The sequence below is a fragment of the Macrobrachium nipponense genome, chromosome 18 (assembly GCF_015104395.2).
Source record: "Macrobrachium nipponense isolate FS-2020 chromosome 18, ASM1510439v2, whole genome shotgun sequence".
Taxonomy (NCBI): Eukaryota; Metazoa; Arthropoda; class Malacostraca; order Decapoda; family Palaemonidae; genus Macrobrachium; species Macrobrachium nipponense.
The window spans coordinates 22704169-22725610 of record NC_087211.1 but is presented as its reverse complement, the minus strand read 5'-3'; the positions used below and the strand labels follow the sequence as shown (position 1 = coordinate 22725610).

General features: G+C 39.5%; 2 protein-coding genes across 8 annotated transcripts in view; one reads left to right on the top strand and one right to left on the bottom strand.

Annotated features, from left to right (window-relative positions):
* LOC135196921 (receptor-type tyrosine-protein phosphatase eta-like) overlaps positions 1-4425 on the top strand; it is a 416919-nt gene extending 412494 nt beyond the window's left edge. For 3 of the 5 annotated variants that reach the window (XM_064223752.1, XM_064223751.1, XM_064223754.1), the window contains exon 23: positions 1717-4425. In XM_064223752.1, coding sequence (XP_064079822.1) covers positions 1717-2222 — 506 coding nt within the window. In that variant the 3' untranslated portion in view covers positions 2223-4425. The remainder of the gene's footprint in view (positions 1-1716) is intronic. The other 2 variants (XM_064223753.1, XM_064223756.1) reach the window with 2 other exon arrangements.
* The window catches only part of LOC135196922 (meiosis-specific nuclear structural protein 1-like), a 508419-nt gene that overhangs the window by 26838 nt on the left and 460139 nt on the right, over positions 1-21442 (bottom strand). The window contains exon 11 of one of the 3 annotated variants that reach the window (XM_064223757.1): positions 14036-14105. The exons of the other annotated variants lie outside the window; for them this stretch is intronic. The gene's annotated coding sequence lies outside the window, so the exon portion shown is untranslated. Of the gene's footprint in view, positions 1-14035; positions 14106-21442 lie in introns of those variants that run through there. 3 annotated transcript variants of the gene reach the window in all.

The following is a 21442-nucleotide window of genomic DNA, read 5'->3' as shown; positions in this document are numbered from 1 at the left end:
CTTCAACGTAGACTATTGTACAATGAAGCTATAAATTCAAGAAGGCACTCTCTCAAAGAGAGGGAAGGTGCAAGGAATTAAATCCCTTCCCAGTGACAAGCTAAGGAGCAGTAAATTGATCACCAAAAATTTTGGGAGTTCTTGCAGAATAATGGATTTGCAATGGAGGATGATCCCAAAATGGACTCCAAGATATACATGCCCCCATGTGTGTCATAAACATCAAGTGCTACATTAGTTAAGTAGCATCTTACATAGGTGTTCTGATAATGCCAAGTGCGTCACTCTAGCAATGGCAAAAGTTCCATTTTGGTATAAGGATTAGTGATAGTGTACAGTATAGATTGGCTAAAACAGAGAGTTTTCTAATGTTCCTCATGTAAATGAAGTCATCTAGTGTATGAAAAATGCTTTGAATGGATGGTACCCTATTTGTCACAATGACCTACGCCCATTTTCCCAGATAAAGGAATGTTGTTTAGGACTTGTTCGAAGTTGTAGTGACTTTGGATGAAGGTGATATTAATGGAAATGAGGCTGCTGCAGGAAACCCCTCCACTGTGAAGAGCTCTGGGTTTGTGTATGCTGAGGTTTAGAAGGCCTAGAAACCACACTTGCTACAACGAAAGTGATTTATGAGTCATCTGAGAGTTTGTTGATGTATGAAACTGAACTAGGACCTGTCCTAGTAATCTGAACAAGGGTTAAGCGTAGATGTCTAGATCGTTACCAGTCTCAAGTATGGTATACTCAAGATGTGGCAAGTAGATCCAGCAAAAGCATGCTCCAAACTTGCCAAGGGGCCTTGCAAGCACCTTAGTGAAGGGACCACTCCAAATGAAAGACTTGGTAGGCTAAAATAAGTGCATTTGCCAAGAACTTGTGAACTCCTAGAACAAAATTTGGCACAATGGTGGCCTTATACCTGTCAGCAAAGACACTTTACCTTGTCCCCCTTAGTGGTAGTGATGTCACCCTTGACCTTAATGCAAGGACATGGCAAGATGGTATCATAATCAATGGTTGGAGGCTTAAGAGAGCCTTTTATAGCTCTTTTAAGAAGTTTATGTACGTACTTGTATTTGTGTTCCCAGAACTATACATGCCTTTGTCTGATAATCCTATAAATGGGTACTCGTGTGATGAAACAAATACATATTTTCAAGTACATACATTGACACATACAAAACTTATCTGAGACAGGATATGCAATGCACAGTGGAGGTATTGAAGCCTAAGCTTTATCTGTATGATCCTTGACTAAACAAAATTGCATAAAAGTTCCTACTCTGGATCCATACATTACAGCCATAATCAAGGAGACATCTCTAGCAGAATACGAGTAACAAAAAATGATCTAAGGTGCTTAACCAAAGAAATCAATAACTCTGTCTGTATTATAATAAGAAGCAAAGAGAATTTTATGTTGTAGAGGTTTTAACTATTTAAGCTATATTGTGGTTTGGTGGAGCTATTTTTATGACTAACCACCCATATTAAACCATTCACTTTCACTTCTTACTTGACAGTCATGAATTTGTAAACAAATTAAATTATGGAATTTATGCAGTCTGCCATTTATGTGTACTGAAGTTAATTTACAGTTTTATTTTGGAAAAGATTTTGTTTCAGAATTTTGTTTTACAGATGTCACTGTTGTATTTAACAACCATGGCACCATAAAAAATGCAGTACATATAATATTTTCCCTTCCAGATCAAGTTCTTATTCATGACAACATTCCTGATGTGATAACAACTACCTTTTCTGCTCTGAATGCCTCAGATATGGAAGATGATCCTTATCAACCTGAAGAGACTTCAAGAAATTCGGAGTTAATTCTGGACAACCTTAACAAATCTGCATCACTTATTGAACTTGAGTCAATGACAGATGAGGGGAGTCTAGAACAGGACTTTACTGAAATTCCTGAAGATGATGCAACGTCTAAGCAAGGTGAAATTCCTGAAGATGATGCAACGTCTAAGCAAGGTGATGTAACTACTAATGGAGATGGTGAAGCTGCCAAAGATTATGAGACTACTAAGGGAGACGGAGAGGCTACCAAAGATTACGAGACTACTAAGGGAGATGGAGAGGCTACCGAAGATTACGAGACTACTATTACTAAGGGAGGTGGTGCAACTACTAGAGATGATGCAACTACAAAGGACAGTGATCTAACTGCTATGAATGATTGTCAGGGCGACAGCCTCAAATAAGAAAGCTAACAGAATGACAAGGAAGGCTAATTAGTGAAAGCAAAAGCTTAACATTACAGTATTTCTTTGTAGACATACAAAATTCAAACAATATAGTATAGCAACCTGATATATCTGTACCTGGCAAGTATGACATGTATAGTGAGTGACTGTGTTCATCATGAAAAATGAAAAGTGCATTTAGGGAATGTGATACTTTACAACATGCAAGTATTTCTAAATATAAGATATGCAACATATCTGGTGCTTACATCATTAAATCAATAGTTGACAATTAATGCTACGAGATGTCATCATAACATTTTTGACTCTGTTGAAACCACAGCTAGGAAATTTTTGGATACCAAATTTTTTTAGGTACTTGGGAAATAGAGAAAACAAAATACTACTTGGAATCTGGAAAGCTCTCAACTAGGGTTACAATAGCACCAGATGACAATGGAAGCAGTTTAATTTTGTGCCCCAAACATTTTATTTTTTTGACGAATTAAAATTTTCCCATTTCTTTAGATATATCACAAGTGTGTATCAAATGACTCGATTATTTAGTGCCTCAAGTGTGAAACAAATATACGTATATGTGAAATATTTCTCCATTTTTAAGTTCGGTTTTTAACCCAACCTCCACTTCCTTGTATACATTTTTACATGGACATATTTCATTTTGGGATGGTAACTTGGGATACTGTATATGTAAAGCCCCTCTGAACATAGCTTCTCAAAGGTTTTTATTACTATACTAATTTAGTAGTTTAACCAGACCAATGAATTACTCCTAGCCATAATTATAAATGTTTTGGTGTTGACTTTTCAAAACTGGCAGTGGGCAAAATACAGATCAACAAAATTTGTCCGTGTTTACTAAATCATTGCAATATTTGAGTAAGCATTTTCTCAAAATGATAAAAATTCTTATAAAACAAATACATATTAGCTTATATTCTGATGTCAATTGAGATTTTAACTACAACTCAACCAATTTTGAATGACTGCAATCTACAAAAGCAAAGTAGCACTGCAATTTATAATTTGACTTTTACATCATTGCAGCCTCTGCATTTTCATTATATATAACTATAATAAATACAAGGTATGTAACATCTGTGCTTCTTCAAATTGATGAATCACTTTTTGTGTGCACAATGTAATTTTTGTAAATGATTTTAGTTGATCTGAACATTCCTTTCAGGGATACCTGTTATTTTATACAGGCAGCCTCCGGTTATCTGAGTTTGGGTTTTGTGGTGCTTGTCAAATATATTCATAACTGGGCAAATATATTCATAGATGGTTTACAGTGCCATTGTCTGGTTATTGGTAGCTTAGGCGCTTTATGACCCTCATAAAATAGAAACAAAACAAATATGCATCTTTGTCATGAATTTTTTAAAAGTTATGCTTTACCTCACTGTATCAATAATATTGTATATATTCTTATATTACTATTGTATTATAAAATACAAACAAAGCAATCAGTGTTTTGGTTTGGAAAAGTCAGCAGAGGGTGATTACGAGGTAAGTTTATTTCACCGTACTTTACGCATTTCATTGTGATTTTCTTGCTTCTAGTCAGCAAAAATGAAACCCCTCAATTGTTCATAGCTAAATAACTGTTTTTGTTTGGTTCTTTTCTGGCTGTACACATTTATGCAACGATTATAACGTTACTAACTAATCATTCCCTGTTACTCTTTTATTTATCAATGGATGTGAATTATGATATCGTGATATCGTAAAGCATTCTGACAACGGTGACTTACACACACACACACACACTCTCCCTCTCTCTCTTTGTTTGCCAGTAAGTTCATTGAATCAGGCATTAAAAATATATAGAACTACCATGCAGACCATAGTAAAGGATTAAGCAAAAGAAATTCCACATTTTCACTAAAGAGTTATTGCATATTGGGTAGGTATCTGGCCATGGCAAGGTCTTAAGATGTTGTTAACCAGTCTAGGGAGGATTGCCCAACTTTGAATTTTGGTTATCGGTGATTTTCAGTTAGTTATCATCAAGCCCCCAGGAACGGAAGTCTGTCGATAACCGGGGGCTACCTGTATAGTGTAAAACTTTTATTCACTCTACCATTGCATCAGAATACTGTAATAGTTTGCTGATATACTGTAACGCTATACTTTCTAAGTGCCTGAATGATTTCATTGTACTAATTCATAATAAAATTATTTTTAAAAACTGAAACCACTGAGTAGATAAATGACCTTCCTGACAATCATTCATGTAAATGAGGAATTATACCAGAATATGCAGTTAGTCCATGCCATTACAAAAGTTAAACAAGGGAGAATTTATCATGTGTAGCCATACATGTCAAAATTAATGCTTGTGTCTCATCAGAAATTCCCAACTTCTTCCTGTCCTAATGGGTAGCCATTTGCATGGGCTTTGGGTAATTTATGAGGTTAAAAATTATTTTATCTGTTGAAGTACCACAATTACCGAAGTCCATATGTTTAGGTAAGATATTAAGATAAATTTTCATTTCTCCTTACACATGAACTATGACTAAACAAGAGAACATGTCATATCCACGAAGCTGCTTCTAGCTGAAAGCAAACATTTCATATTCTTTTATATAGCATGACCAAAATCTGACATAAAAAAAATAGTTTAATTCACTAAACTACAAACTAAATTAAACAAGTTACAATGAAAACTTACAAATGAACATTATGGTCAAACAGAAAGGTGCAAATTTTAATTAATATTTGTAATTAGGAAAAAAATAAACTGTAAGTACGTAGTAATGTTAATGTATGACTACCCTCACAATAATATTGAAAAATAAATACCATCAAGCAGTGGTTCCCAAACTGGGGGCCATGTAACAGAATGCAGCAAGCCATAATTTGAGGATATGTATGCATAAAGCCATGTGTTTTATACCTATGCATGGATTATGCTTGGTGGTGGCCGGTGGGTCATGAACAGTATCCTGTATGAAAAGTAGGTAACAACCTGATAAAGTTTGGGAACCACTGCCTAAAAGTTTCTTCCCTAATTTTTTCTAAAATTAATCATTTAACCCTTAAATATGCAGCACCTCAGGCCAGAGAAACTTTTAAGTTGGCAAATTTAAGAAAAAAAGACATCAATGGAAAGAGCAAGATATGCAAGTGCACAAGGTGCAAAATAAAAAATTTAAAAACTTTCCCTACCCTCCACAAGTTGAAAAAGACTATGTATTTACATCCCCTTATGGGGCCTCTTTTACAAGACAATCTTAAATTTTACCAAGTTATACATGTTTTTTTTATAATAATTTTACTTTTTGTAAAAATGAAATTTTCATTATTAAAATGAAGTTTTATTGTATACTTACCGAACAATTATACAGCCGTGATTTCCACGAGCGGCAGGAGACTAAATTCAAATTTAGCGCGTAGGCGTCGCCAACACTGGTGGTGATGACGTCATCTCCCTCCACTCGCGGGAGAACCAGGTACAACTGCCCAGGTGAATCCAATTCTTTCTGCCCGTCCGTCCACCTAAGGGGAGGAGGGTGGGTATAATCATAATTGTTTGGTAAGTATACAATAAAACTTCATTTTAATAATGAAAATTTCATTTTTATTGTAGTGTCTTACCGAACAATTATACAGCTGATTACAATTTATGGGAAGGTGGGATTCAGTGGACCACTAGTATTTCTAAATGGTTACATTTATTACAATACCAGTAAACACTCGAGGTGTCTGTTGTACCTTACCTTGTAAGAGAGCTACAGCAGACTGTTACTGCCTCTGGTCGGTGCTCTTCTTACTATTGTAGAGGAATTGGAATTTGACCAAAGTTAGCCTCTACAGGAGTGGAATCCTTCCGTAGTTCAAGCGAGTCAAGGCTGACTGACGGAGGATAGTAACAACAAAGATTGCCCTTGCCCTGGGCTAAGACCAGAAATCCAATCATACAAAACATTTGTCCCCAACACCAGATTTAAAAACACATATACCCAACCATTATAAAATCTGACCTAACAGACTGGTGAGTATCCCAGGTACTCAGTACCCCCAGCTTCCCTTGAACTCGACAACCTATTTCAAGGTGAAAAGTTAGCATAGAGGTGACGACCCCTGTGCTGTTTCTCCCAACACCATGCCAGAAACCGCCACCGGACCTAACGTTCTACAATTCTCGAAAACCGTTTCTATCTCTTTGAGATAATGACTCGCAAAAACCGAATTCGATCTCCAGAACGTGCTCTGAAGAATCGAAGCTAAAGATAAATTCTTTCTAAATGCTAAAGAAGTTGCCACTGCTCTAACCTCGTGAGCTTTAACTCTCAGAACGGAAAGATTGTCGTTCTCGGACTGCGAGTGAGCTTCCCTGATAAGCTCTCTAATAAAGAACAATATACCATTCTTAGAAAGAGGACGAGAGGGATTTTGAACCGAGGTCCAGAGCTTAGAAGATTGTCCTCTAACATCCTTAGTGGCAAGAAGATACTGCTTAATAGCCCTGACTGAACATAAGAGCCTTTCTTCCTCCTCATGTCCAACCAAATCAGATAAGTTCCTAACCACAAAGCTCCTCAGCCAAGGATTAGATGGATTCTCGTTTTTGGCTAGAAAGGTCAAAGATACCGAAAACACAGCATTGCCTTGAGAGAAACCGACTCTTTTATCTATAGCGTGCAATTCACTGACACGCTTAGCAGAAGCTAGTGCAATAAGAAAAAGTGTCTTAGTCAAGTTCCTGAGTGAAGCCGACTTCAAAGGCTCAAACGGTGGCCCCATGAGGAACTTAAGCACCACATCTAAGTTCCAAGCCACTGTATCCTGCGGGAGCTTAGTGGTTTCGAAAGACCTAATGAGGTCCGACAGATCTGTATTGGAGGAAATATCCAAACCCCGATGACGAAAAACTGAAGAAAGCATGGCTCTATATCCTCTGATCGTCGAAGGAGCCAGTTTCTTAGAGTTCCTAAGAAATAGAAGAAAATCTGCTATTTCCGTTAAAGAGGTCGCAGAAGTAGAGACTTTAGCACCTCTACACCACTCTCTGAAGATTCTCCACTTCCCTTGATAGAGTTTGTTAGAAGACTCTCTCCTACAACGAGCGATAGCTTCTGCAGCTCTTCTTGAAAACCCTTTCGCTCTGACAAGATTCCGGACAGTCTGAACCCTGTCAGAGCTAGAGCGGACAGGTTTTGGTGGAACCTCTTGAAGTGAGGTTGTTTGAGAAGCCACTTCTCTGGAGGAAGAAGCTGGGGAAGTCTACTAACAACTGGAGAAGGTCCGGGAACCACTCTTTCCTGGGCCAAAAGGGAGCGATTAACGTTAGTGTTACATTGCTGTGCGACATGAACTTGTTCAGCACCTCTCTTATTAGACCGAACGGAGGGAATGCATAAGCTTCCAGACCCGACCAATCCAACAGCATTGCGTCCACCGACCAAGCTAGAGGATCTGGAACTGGAGAACAAAAGAGAGGAAGACGGTTGTTCCTTGATGTCGCGAACAGGTCTATGGACGGTCGTCCCCAAAGGCGCCAAAGTTTCTGACAAATCTTGTTGTCCAAAGTCCACTCCAGAGGTAACACTTGCTGTTGACGACTTAGCTCGTCCGCCAGGACGTTCATCTTTCCCGGAACAAATCTCGGGACTAGCTGAACCTTCGCTTCGTTTGACCACAGGAGGAGATCCTTGGCTACTTCGTATAGAGAGAAAGACTGAGTCCCCCCCTGTTTCCGCACGTACGAGAGAGCCGTGGAGTTGTCGGAATGCACTGCCACTACCTGACCTTCTACTAAGCTCCGAAACTGTCTGAGCCCCAGGAAAATTGCTAAAAGTTCCTTTACATTTATGTGGAACTACTTCTCTTTCTCCGACCAAGCTCCTGAAGTCTGCTGATTTCCCAGCAGGGCTCCCCAACCTGTGTCCGATGCGTCGGAAAAGAACTGTAGGTTCGGGAGGATGGGTCGTAAATCTAACCCTTCTTCCAACCTTGCCCGAGAGAGCCACCACCCTAGGTCCTCTTTTATTTGATCTGTGACAGGAAAGGTAATCGAGTCTGGTTGCGTCTTCCTGCACCAAGAGGCTCTCAGAAAAAACTGCAGAGGTCTCATGTGCAGTCTTCCCAACGTCACAAATTTCTCCACTGACGTCAATTTGCCCAGGAGTCTCATCCACTGATTGGCAGAACTTACCTTTTTGTCCAAGAACTCCTGAACTGTCTCCAGACAGCCTTGGACCCTCTTCGGGGACAGAAAAGCCCGAAAAACTTGAGCATTCAGAGTCATCCCCAAATAAAGGATGCTCTGAGATGGAACCAACTGGGACTTCTGTTTGTTGACCAGAATTCCTAACTTTCTGGCAAGATCCAGAGTTGTTCCAAGGTCCTTCATGCACCGACTCTCTGATTACGACCGGAGAAGCCAATCGTCCAGATAGAGGGAGATTCTTACTCCTAATATGTGCAGCCAGCTTCCTAACTTGAGGAGCGGTCGCCAGTCCGAAGCAAAGCGCCCGAAACTGAAACACCTTGCCTTCGAACATGAACCTCAGGTACTTCCGAGATTCGCGATGTATCAGAATGTGAAAATAAGCGTCTTGCATGTCCAGAGAAACCATCCAATCCCCCTGTCTGATGGACTCCAGAACTGACCGAGTGGTCTCCATATGAAATTTTGTTTTCTGGACATGCAAGTTCAGGGCGCTCACATCCAAAACCGGCCTCCAGCCCCCTGATGACTTGGGAACTACAAAAAGGCGATTGTAAAAGCCTGGAGGAAAATCCCCTTCTATCTGTTCTATAGCTTCTTTGAGAACAAGCGCTTCCACTTCCACGGCTAGCGCCAGAAATTTGTCTGAGCCCAGAGTGTGTGCCTGGAATGGAATTGGCACAGGTGAGAGCGAGGGAGGTGAAACGAGAGGAATACGATAGCCGAACTTGATTACTTGCACTACCCAGGCTTCTGCTCCTCTGTTTTCCCATTCCTCCCAAAACAGAGCCAGCCTGGCTCCCACTGGTGCATGTCAAACCGAGCTTTCATTTGGAAGGTTTGTTAACCTTGGCTGAGGTCTTTGACTGAGGTCGCAAATTCGACTTCGGCCGAAAGAAGCGCTTGGGTTTTCTCCCTCGAAAAGGCGCTTGGGCCAGAGGAGAAACCGAAGGAACAGTCTCCAAAGGAGCTTTAGGTCTCTTAGTAGATTGTGCCAGTAAATCAGAAGTAGATTTCTTATCTAGCGCCGACGAAATTGATAACACTACATCGTCTGGAAAGAGGTTATCTTTCAAAAAAGGAGCAAACAAGAGAGCAGACTTCTGTTGGGAAGTAACCCTTTTAGAAGCAAAGGAGCACCAAAGTTGCCTTTTCTTAAGGGTACCAAAGGCGATGAGCGAAGCTAACTCATCACATCCATCCCTAATGGATTTGTCCGCACAGGACAGAACACCAATCCAATCCTCCGCTAACTCCTGTGAAAGAGAAGGACAGTCTTCGATCTTGGCCGCTAAAGCGCCAATAGTCCAATCAAGGAAGCTAAAGACTTCCAAAAGTTTAAATTGGTTCTTTACAACGTGGTCCAACTCAGGCGCTGTAAAGAAAACTTTCGCTGCGGCGAAAGCAGATCTTCTAGAGGAGTCGATTAAACTGGAGAAGTCTCCCTGGGAGGAGGCAGAAACTCCCAGAGAAGGAGCTTCCCCAGTTACATAAAACCTATACCTCTTACGAAGCAACTTAGAGGGAGGATAAGCAAACAGCTCCTTCCCTAAGTCTCTTTTCATAGACATCCATTTCTCCGTCTCTTTCAACGAATGTCTAACCGCTTTAGATAGAACAAGTTTTGGGAGGAGAGGGTCTGAAGTTTTCCTCCTCATCAAAAAAGTCGAAGTTGGGGAGCGCGGAGCCGCTTTCTCAAAATAATCTGGATAAGATACCAGAAGAAATCTAAGGAGACGTGAATAACACGAAAGGTGATGTGAATCTTCCTCCTCTACTTCTTCCTCATTCTCCGATACTGCCGAAGAAGTAGACGGGACTACAACCGGATCTAAAGGTTTCGAACCACCCTTGGACTCATTCATCCAGTTGGTTAACATCTCTAACTGCTTGCGCAAAGGCGCCAGAGACGAATCAAAAACAGTTAACGTAGGCTTGGAAGAGCCTAAATGTTCAGCAGGAGGCGGAAAAACTACTTGCGCCTCGCTCGGAGCCGCCGAAATTCGAGGCGAAACAGGCGCATCAGGCGTAACAGACGAGAAAGCGCCTAAAGAAACACCCTTAGAACTGCTAGCTACAGCGCTAAAACCACAATCTCTACTAGTAGATGGAGCCAAAAAAGGAACAGATTGAGGCGACGAACGAGCCGCTTAAAGGCGAGGCGCAACCCTACTCTCAGGCTCCTTATACCGCTTGACTGGAGGAGGCAAAGAATCAGCGCCTGAACACCTCTTTAAGGGACGCGAAACGGGCGAATCTCGCCAAGAGCGCCGCGCGACCGTAGACGAATCACTTGAATCATTCGAAAGGCGTCTAACCGCAACACTTTTCCAACGCTTAACCGAGCCCTGTTGAGGCGCAACAGGCTCAACAAGAGAGGCGCCTGTCTGTGGGCAAATCCCGATCGACTCCCTTGGACTTCCGGTATGTCTTCTCCCCGGTGCAGGGGAGCTGGACAGTGACCTTTGTCTAGGAGACGTGTCAGGACAGACAGACGCACCCTCAACTACACTCTTACCTGAAGCCGCTTTCTCCAAAAACGTCTTAACCAAATTACCAAGTTGCATAACCGTATTCGCTAGTACCGAAAATTTCTGATCGAACCTCAATTCCAGACTGGCAATGGTGTCGGAAGGAACTACACGGGAAGCCGGAGAAGTGGGATTAGTAAGAGGAATAGGAGGTGTAGTTAAAGGAGACATAACAATTTGAGGAGAAACAGAAGGAACAGATGCATCGCAAGACGAAGCAGAGCTAAGCTTACTTTCCCTAAGCGCTGCTTTTCTAATTCTGTCTTTAGCTAATTTCTCCGAGTATGAACTAAAAAACTTCCATTGAGAATCAGTCCAATCACTACACTCGTTACATGTTCGATCTGCTGAACAAACCTGTCCCCTACACTTAACACATTTAGTGTGAGAATCATACTCTAACTTGGATAATCTAGTTTTACATCCTGAGATGCAAAACCTAACTCCCGACGGACTAGAATCCGACATGGCAACGCCTAAATAATATGCAAAATAACAACAACGCCAAAAAAGAGTACTTCACCAATTCCGAAGATCAAATCCACAAGAAAAAAGAGAAGCAAAGTCATCCAACCGCACCGACCACCGATGTTCACCGGACGCCGGCAGGAAAAGAATTGGATTCACCTGGGCAGTTGTACCTGGTTCTCCCGCGAGTGGAGGGAGATGACGTCATCACCACCAGTGTTGGCGACGCCTACTCGCTAAATTTGAATTTAGTCTCCTGCCGCTCGTGGAAATCACGGCTGTATAATTGTTCGGTAAGACACTACAATAAAATTATAATTACAGATAAGAACTAAAATCATGAACAAATTTTGAGTATGCATATTTGTTGTAAAATATTTACATAAATTTACCAATCGAAGATGCAGTAACCTTTGGATTACGTATACTGTACATGTTTTTTCCAAAACAATTTCTTTGGACTTTTCTTTGCAAAATTATAACTATAACTGACACATTATCATAAAAGATAAGAATTAAAACCAACAGAAACACTTGGCTATATTTAAGAGCACATATAAGATGTCATGTGAGAGAAAGAGAGGCAGTACTTGCTCCCATGACAACTAGCTCGTGAGCCACCTATCCACAGTAAGATATGTATAGTGACTCAAGGAGTGTTTTAGAAGACCTGAAGAAGTTTAACCCTACCCATCCCTTAATTCAAAAGGCTCTGGAATTGCTTTGTTATCTTTCTGTTCGCCACAAATCAGTTATGTTCTGTTGGGTTCCTGGGCACACTGGTATAGAAGGGACCACACTGGCTGATAGTGAAGCAAAGGATGCTGCAAGATGTGATTCCTTAACTAATAAGGTGTCACATTTGGATATGTGTCCAGTTATTAAAAGGTACATTCGTAAGGAATGGCAGCAGAGATGGACTTCCCTATTTTATCCACAAATAGGAAGTACACAAGGATTAGAAAAAGTATTGATTCTTGGAGTTCGGGTTTTAATCGTAACAGAAGATTCGAGATCATCCTAACACAGCTTAGGATAGGCCATACCCGCATCACCCATAATTATATTTTAGAGGGAGCCATTGCCCCAATTTGTGTTCACTGTGATGGTCAGCTATCCATGGAGCACATGCTGGTGCACTGTCCTAGATTTGATTTAATTGCCTTAGGGTAACGTACTTAATAGCTCGGAAGTAATTAGAAAATTTAAATGATGGTGTAAAAGTAGATACACTTATGGGTTATATGAAAGTCTAACCAGAGATGTGATTTTTAGTATATTTAGTAAAGATTTTAGTCATTTATTTTATATATATTAAGTAGTATATATTTTAAACATAAAAGTTTGATAGTAATGATTTTTTTTATTGGTTTTATCCATCACCATCATTCCTCATTTTTGTACATTCATACAGTATTTGAATGCTGAATTTTACTAAGATGTTATCGTTTCACTTATTTATTATTAATCATAATATATATCTATATATCATCGCCATTACAGTGCTGAATAATCCTGATGAGTTCCGCCAGTTGGTGAATTAAATTGAATATAGCATTTAGGCCAAAGGCCAAGCACCGAGACCTATGAGGTCATTCAGCGCGGAAATGGAAATTGACAGTAAAAGGTTTTCAAGGTGTAGCAAGAAGGAAACCTCACAGTTGCACAATAAATTAATTATTAGGAGAGGGTGGAAAGTAAGATGGAAGAAAGAGAATATGAAAGGAGGTACAGTAAAAGTAATGAAAGGGTGGGCAGCTGGCGGCCGAAGGCACGCTGCAAAGAACCTTAAGTATAATGCCTACAGTGCACATGAGGGTGCACTGGCGGCGCTACCCCGCTACGGGGTCGCTAGTTGGTCTTCAAGACCTAAATTTCCTAATCAATCAATCAGTCATGAGTCACCTGGTTATTAATCTTAGCCTGTCTAAAAGTTGCCATTAGTGAATTTATGGGCAATACGTAAAAGTAATGGAAACACTCTCCCACCTGATTCCTTCAACTTGATGGCGCATAACGTTGATACTCACCATGAGTGAATCCGTCCACCACTCAAACCTTGTTATTGCTACTCATATCAGGGTATCTGTCTATTTACTGGTTAAAAAATTTTTAATTAATTTTTTTCAAGTACTATCAACAACATTACATGGCTATTTTTGCATTTTAGTTCAAAATCAGTAACCAGATAAAAATTTACTTGAGAACTTGTTACCTTTAGTTTTAATAATCCCCTTCAAGTGAGCAGATATACCTTTATCTCTCAATCTGTTCTCCGTGTAGGGGGTTAGTGCTGTCAGTGCACCTCATGCAGTGCAATGTATGCATTACTTACGGTTCTTTGCAGCATACCGTTGGCTCCTACCTAGCTGCAACCCTGTTTCATTCCTTTTACTGTACCTCCATTCATATTCTCTTTTTTCCACCTTACTGTCCACCCTCTTGTAACAATAGTTTCATAGTGCAACTGCGAGGTTTTTCTCCCGTAGTACCTTTCAAACTTTTTCACTGTCAATTTCCATTTTGGTGCTGAATGGCCTTAGTTACCCCAGTGCTTGGCATGTTGCCAAAAGAATATAATTATGGGGCTGGTATAAAAAAAATTGACTTGGGTTACAAAAATGCACATAACAAACTGGAAATTTTATTTTAAGACACCCTTTCCACCTGGATTCCTCTTGTAGCTACTGAAGACAAAATCTGCAATAGAAAAAAATTAAAAAAGGGATTTTGACGTAGGAAAAATCTATTTCTGGGCGAGGAAGCCGATTCGCCCAGTGAAATATGTCTCCTTTAGCACTATTTCTAGTAAAATATTGCTATAATACCAGAGAACTGCTAAATTGGACATGTCAGAAACCTCTGACTCACTCACCTATATAAAAGGTGTCGGTATAAAACTGGGGCGAGTATTAAACACTACCACAGCAACCCCTCCAATTAGCCTTTTCCTCATCAAAAGACCCTAAATACGGGGAGCCGACCCATAGGTCACACCCAGCTACCCCGTTGAAGGCGTCTGTGACGTCATACTGAACGATAGCCTCATCGTGTTCGCACGCTCGTTTTAAGCTACGTATTATTTATCGTTATGGATCGTCAATCTGCCTCTTCCTCTTCACCCAAGTTAAGTACTGGTTCAGCTTTTTTCAATATTTAGGGAGTGTAGAAATAGTGCTAAAGGAGATATATTTCACGGAGCGACACGGCTGAGCCCAGAAAAGGTATTTTAGTATGTATCCACAAAAATGGCTACTGCTTTAAAACTATTCGAGATAAAAAGCTAAACTAAGTCTCATTTATTGTTATTAATTTTGTGTTTAAATTTGCAATGAAAATCTGTCACATAAATAATGTAATATTACATAAAGAAAGAGAAACATTTTCAAAGATTGGTTCTGATCAACTTATAGAACTTTTAAAGACAAAGTAAAAAAAAAGACAAAGTAAATAAAATTCAGAAATTGGATGAAAACTAACGAAACAGTAGTGATTTAAAGGACAATAACTTGCTTTTGAGAAAGTCGCATTTAAAGTTAGGACATCCCGCAGCGACTACGCAGTATGGCCTGGCAGCGTATTTCCGATCTGTAAACTCTCGTTGTCTTAATACCACTATGCGCTAATCACATCCCCGAATGTCATCATTCAATACTGCTTGTAGCCAATCACAGCCTTCTGCCAATGGGAGGATAACTACACGCACCACAGAGAGAGAGAGAGAGAGAGAATGACATGACGTCATGGAATAGCCACAGGTGCCTGGTGAAAGGGCATTCTTCAGGCAAGGTCAGTCAAAAGCTTTTATCACTGACAACAGTGACCCAATGAGGAAGGCACTGAAAACTGTTTGGCCTGAATCTCAACGGTTCCTTTGTGTATTCCACATTCTCCAGCTAGTATGGAGGTAAGCATTGTATCTTACTGGGATATATTTTAATGTATGTATTTTTTAATTTTTCTTATTTTTATGATGATATTAATGGTGGGTGACCTATTCAGATAATATAAAAAAAAATCTTTTTAGATGGCTGCTTGATGGGGCCCTTAAAATCAAGAGCATTGCCAACTGCTAATGAGCATAGCTAAACAGTTGGTGTATGCAGACACAGAAGATCAGAGTCTTGAAACACTGGAATGAATTTTGTCAGACACCAGCGGCCAAGGACTATGAGAATTATACCATGTAATTTATAAATACTGTACTTACGTTACATGTGATAGGAATGCATTTGAATTAGTGTCACAGTATATACCTATACTTCACGGTGGTATATTTACATATATGTACGTACGTATATAATACATACAATGCCCTGCTTTATATCTTTTATTATTCAATCATAGCAAAGTATGCAGATATTGAATTTGTTAATAAGTTTGCACCAGTGATGTGAATTGTTCTCTCAGTTACCGATATGTTTTTTTTTTTCACTCATTCAAAGTAAGAAGGTCCTGGGAGAGAAAAATACTGCAATTGGTGACATGATGTTTTGGGGGAACAACAGTGGTATATAGAAAGATAATGCCTGCTTAAAATGACTGAATCAAAGATTGAAATCCAATTAACCCTTAAACGCCGGAGCGGTAAATAAAAAAATGACTCCCGTATGCCGGAGGGGCTTGAGAGTGAGCGCGTAAGCGGAAAAAATATTTTTTTCAAAAAATCACAGCGCGCTTAGTTTTCAAGATTAAGAGTTCATTTTTGGCTCCTTTTTTTGTCATTGCTTGAAGTTTAGTATGCAACCATCAGAAATGAAAAAAATTATCATTATCATATATAAATAATGCGATATATGATAGCGCAAAAACGAAATTTCATATATAATTGTATTCAAATCGCGCTGTGCGCAAAACGGTTGAAGGTAACAAGTTACTTTTTTTTTCGTTGTAATGTGCACTAAATTGCGATCATTTGATATATAACACATTGTAAAACGATAAAAGCAACACAGAGAAAATATTATCACAAAATAATGCATGAATTCGTAACGCGCTTACGTAAACATATTTTTTTCAAAAATTCACCATAAATCTAAATATTGTCCTAGAGACTTCCAATATGTTTCAGAATGAAGACAAATGATTGAATATTACTATACTGTAAGAATATTAGCTTACAAATGCAGTTTTCGACCATATCTGACGAGCTAAAGTTGACCGAATGTCGAATTTTTTATATATATATTTTTTTATATGCAATTATTTCGGAAATAAGAAAAGCTACAACTTTCAAATATTTTTCGTTTTATTCTACATGAAATTGCGCATATTTTCATATATAAAACTCTATGAAATGCCTAATATGAAACGGAGCAAATATTCCGAGAATGGGACTTACGCATTTCGGAGATTTGTGGCGGAGAATCCGCGCGCGGAGGGAAAGTTTTTTTTTAAAAATTCACCATAAATTTAAATATTGTGCTAGAGACTTCGAATTTGTTTTCACGATGAAGATAAATGACTGAATATTACTAGACTGTAAGAGTTTTATCTTACAATTGCGTTTTTCGACCATTTCGGTAGAGTCAAATTTGACCGAACGTGGTTTTTTTTCTATTATCGTGATTTATATGCAAATATTTCGAAAATGAGAATAGCTACAACCTTCAACTATTTATTGTTGTATTATACATGAAATTGCGCACATTTTCATATATAAAACGTTATGTAACGGCTAATTTAAAATGGTGCAAACATTACCACAATCGCACGTATGATTTTTTCGGAAGAGTTACCGCGCGGACGTAAAGAAAATGTTATTTTTTCATAAATTCACCATAAATCGAAATATTGTGCTAGAGACTTCCAATTTATTGCAAAATGAAGGTAAATGCTTGAATATTACTAGAATATAGGCGTTTTAGGCTTACAATTGCCGTTTTTCTCGGACCATTTCAGGTAGAAGTCAAAGTTGACCCGAAAGGTTGAAAATTTGTCACTTATCATTTTTTATATGAAAATATTTCAAAATTGATAAAAGCTACAACCATGGGTTGTTTTTAGTTGTATTGTGCATGAAATTGCGCACATTTTCATATATAAAACTTTATGTAACGGATAATTTAAAATGGTGCAAACATTACCACAATCGCATGTATGATTATTTTCGGAAGAGTTACCGCGCGGACGTAAGGAAAAAGTTTTTTCATAAATTCACCATAAATCGAAATATTGTGCTAGAGACTCCCAATTAGTTGCAAAATTAAGTTAAATGATTGAATATTACTAAAATATAAGATTTTTAGCTTACAATTGCGTTTTTCGACCATTTCGGTAGAGTCAAAGTTGACCGAAGGTTGAAATTTTGGCACTTATCGTTATTTATATGAAAATATCTTAAAACTGATAAAAGCTACAATCATGAGTATTTTTTTGTTGTATTCTACATAAAAATGCGCACATTTTCATATATAATACTCTATGTAACGGCTAATTTAAAATGGTACAAAAATTATGTCAAAGTGACAAAATAATTTCCGAGATGTGTCACAGATACTTTTTAGTGCGGCAAGAAAGAAATTCGCGCTTGCGCGCCTGCGTAACGATTGTAAACAAAACAACACCTTGATCCGTGAACTCCCAGCATCCCCCAAGGCGCGTGATTCAAGAGTTTTCGGCTGGTAGGCCTAAAAGTATTTTTCCGCGAATTTTAAAAAAAAACTTTTGTATGTCGACGTAAAATACGTCCAGTCGGCGTTTAAGGGTTAACATGATTTGAATTGCATTTTATGCGATTCCTTCTGTGTAATGAATCCTTGCTTTTTATATTTATATGTAGCTTACCTACAACCCCCTCTAAAGATAATCTGGATACTTGGATGTCTTGGGAGGTCTTCTGAAGTAGTGAGGGTTTACAATGTATTTGAGTTTTTTATTGCATAGTCTTACACTGGAATGCTTTTGAAATGCACTGATGAGAGCAATGTTTGTTTGTTTGTTTGTATGGTGCTTTTACATTGCATGGAACCAGTGGTTATTCAGGAACGGGACCAACAGCTTTACGTGACTTCGAACCACGTCGAGAGTGAACTTCTATCACCAGAAAAAGGATTTTGACGTAGGAAAAATCTATTTCTGGGTGATTGGCTCGTGTCGCCCTATGAAAGGATCCTTAATATCATTCTTTCTAGGCAAAATTAATCTAAAATTACCAGAGAAAAACAAAATTAAGAAAATGTCAGTAAAACTGACTTGCTCACTCTATAAAGAAGTGTCGGTATGAGAATAGGGGCGAGTGGGATCACTACCACGAGACATTCACCATTTAGACCTTCCAATCAAAATCCCCACTAGAGAGAGCTGATACTAACGGGTGATGCGGCCGCTACTACTACTACTAGGGACGCCACGGACAGCAGCGCCCCTAGCGGTCATCCTTAATCTATGAACATCTTGTCCTGCAGGGAGGGCAAACAAATACAGGGTGGGTTTCATAGGGCGACACGAGCCAATCACCCAGAAATAGATTTTTCCTACGTCAAAATCCTTTTCTGGCTCAGCTCGTGTCGGCCTATGAAAGAGTACCAGAGAAACAGACAAGATGGGAAAAAGGACAAATGAAAATCAGTTGTAAAAAAGAGAGATATAATATAAGTGAATCAGGTATATTACAGAATACAAACTAAGTACTTAAAGCTAAATTATTCTAACAATGACATAAAAAGAAAGCCAATAATATAAAGTACTTAAAAATTAACTTATATTAAACATAGTAATATACAATAATGCAATGCAATTTAACAAAATAGATTCACTTAAATAAGGTATTACATAATATACAAACACATTGTGCCTACTCTAGCATAAAATAAGGGTAGGTACACTGAAGTACATTTATAAGTACATAGTGTGGATGTCCCTAGCAAAAAAATAAGGGACAATCCACCAATATGATCTCAGCGGCTAAGGCTAGAGTATCCGAGTAGCATGGCGATAGGGTGAGGCATGTTGGATGAGGTAGGTAGAAAGGAGACCTGGATCTATACTATGACTACTATACAGTATCAGGAGAAACAATGTTTCCCGCTGCTACTGCAGAAAATTTTAAAGATTCCAAGGACTTTAGGTAGTGACGTTTAAAGACTGTCGGAGATTTCCATCCAGTAAACTTTTTAAGATCCTCGAAGTTCATATGTTGAAAGTAGTTAATTGAGGTGGCTACTCCCCTGATGTCATGTGCTTTTGGAAATGAATCAGGATTGGCTTGTTTAATGAAGTAAAGGATCTGTTGTCTGATTCCTTTTACTGATAAAGTACCACCTTTTCTCTCATGAAGAGAGAACCTGAGGATCTTGAGGATGTGCGAGATAGAAAGGCTCTTAAAGTTGATACTGGGCAGAGAGAAGGATCTTGCGGAAGTGGGATGACTTTCCAAGGAGCCCACCTTGCAAGAGGATCCTCATTTTTAGCCAAAAAACTACGATCCGGAGCAAGCAGAACTTCTCCTGAGGGGAGGAATTCCACATGACCCGCATCTTGGATAGAGCCGACAGTTCTGAAATTCTGGCTCCTGAAGCTAGGCTTAATAAGAATAACGTCTTTCTAAGAAGCATTATGAATGAACAAGACGAGTTGTCAGTATCTGATGCTAGTTTGAGGACATCATTTAAGAACCATGAGACTGCAGTAGGGCCTTTGAGAAGGTCTAAGTCTAGCACAGGCTTTAGGGATAGACGTAAAGTAAGATTCAGTTAGGTCTATCTGGAAACCCAACTGGAAGATCTTCTTCAAAGCCGATTTATGAGTAGTAATAGTGCTAGCTGCTAAACCTTTTCAAACAAGGATCTGAAAAAGGATATAGCTAAGTTAACTGTCATGGTTGTAGTGTTTGATTCTTTCAGGAAGGATGCTAATTTTTTAACAGCTGAGTCATATTGTCTAATAGTTGACTCTCTCTTATCTGATTCTAGGAAGAGGATGTTTTGTGGATCAATGTTAGCATCTTTGTTAGCCGCAAACTTCATGAAGTCCATAAAGTTAGGGTCTGAAGAATTCCTGAGGAAGCGAACACAGTCCTCATTTGTACTGATTGTGACAGCTTGGGATTGGGAATCCGTTGAGGTCGGAGACCCAATTCCAGAAGCAGAGGATACCAGTTGCTCTTGGGCCAGTCTGGAGCAATCAGGGCTACTAGTCCCTTGAAAGTCCTCAGCTTGCTCAAGACTTTCAAGAGAAGATTCACTGGAGAAAGACATAAATTTTTCTCCACTGATTCCAATCTAACGACAGGGCGTCCGTGGCATAAGCCAGAGGGTCCAGGTTGGGGGCCACATAGCAAGGGAGCTTGTGGTTGCTTGTGAAGCGAAGAGATCTACTTGGAGATCTGGGACTCTCCGGCATATCCACTGGAATATGACCTGTCGTCCAGGGACCATTCTGATTCCAGAGGGACCGACCGGGACAAAGCGTCTGCTATCACATTTCTTACCCCGCCAGGTGAGTGGCGGACAGATGCCATTTGTGTTTGTCTGCTAGTGCAAAGATGGCTATCATGACATGGTTCACATGTTTTGGGATTGGACCCCTCCTCTGTTGATGCAATGAACTACCACTGCACTGTCCAAAACTAGTCTTAGATGAGACTTTTTCGGGGGAAGAAGTCTCTTCAGGGTAAGAAATACTGCCATTGCCTCCAAGACGTTTATGTGGAGCTGGCGGAACTGAACTGACCAAGTCCCCTGAACTTGTTTGAATTGAGAATATCCCCCCCACCCGGACAGGGAGGCATCCGTGTGAATGGTTAACACTGGAAGGGGATATTGAAGGGGTACTAGTTTGGCCAGGTTCTTCACTTTTGTCCATGGACGGAGCTGATTGCGAAGGATCTGTGGAATTACTGACAACTTGTCTCGAGATTTGGCGTTTGCTCTCGATCGCCAAACTCGGTTTATATCTTTCAGCCTTGCTTTCAGGAGGATGTCTGTCACCGAGGCAAACTGAAGAGAACCTAGGATTCTTTCCTGGCTTCTCCTTGATGTTTGTTTGCATTTGAGAAATTGTTTCACAGACTTGGCTATTTCTTTCCGTTTGACCAC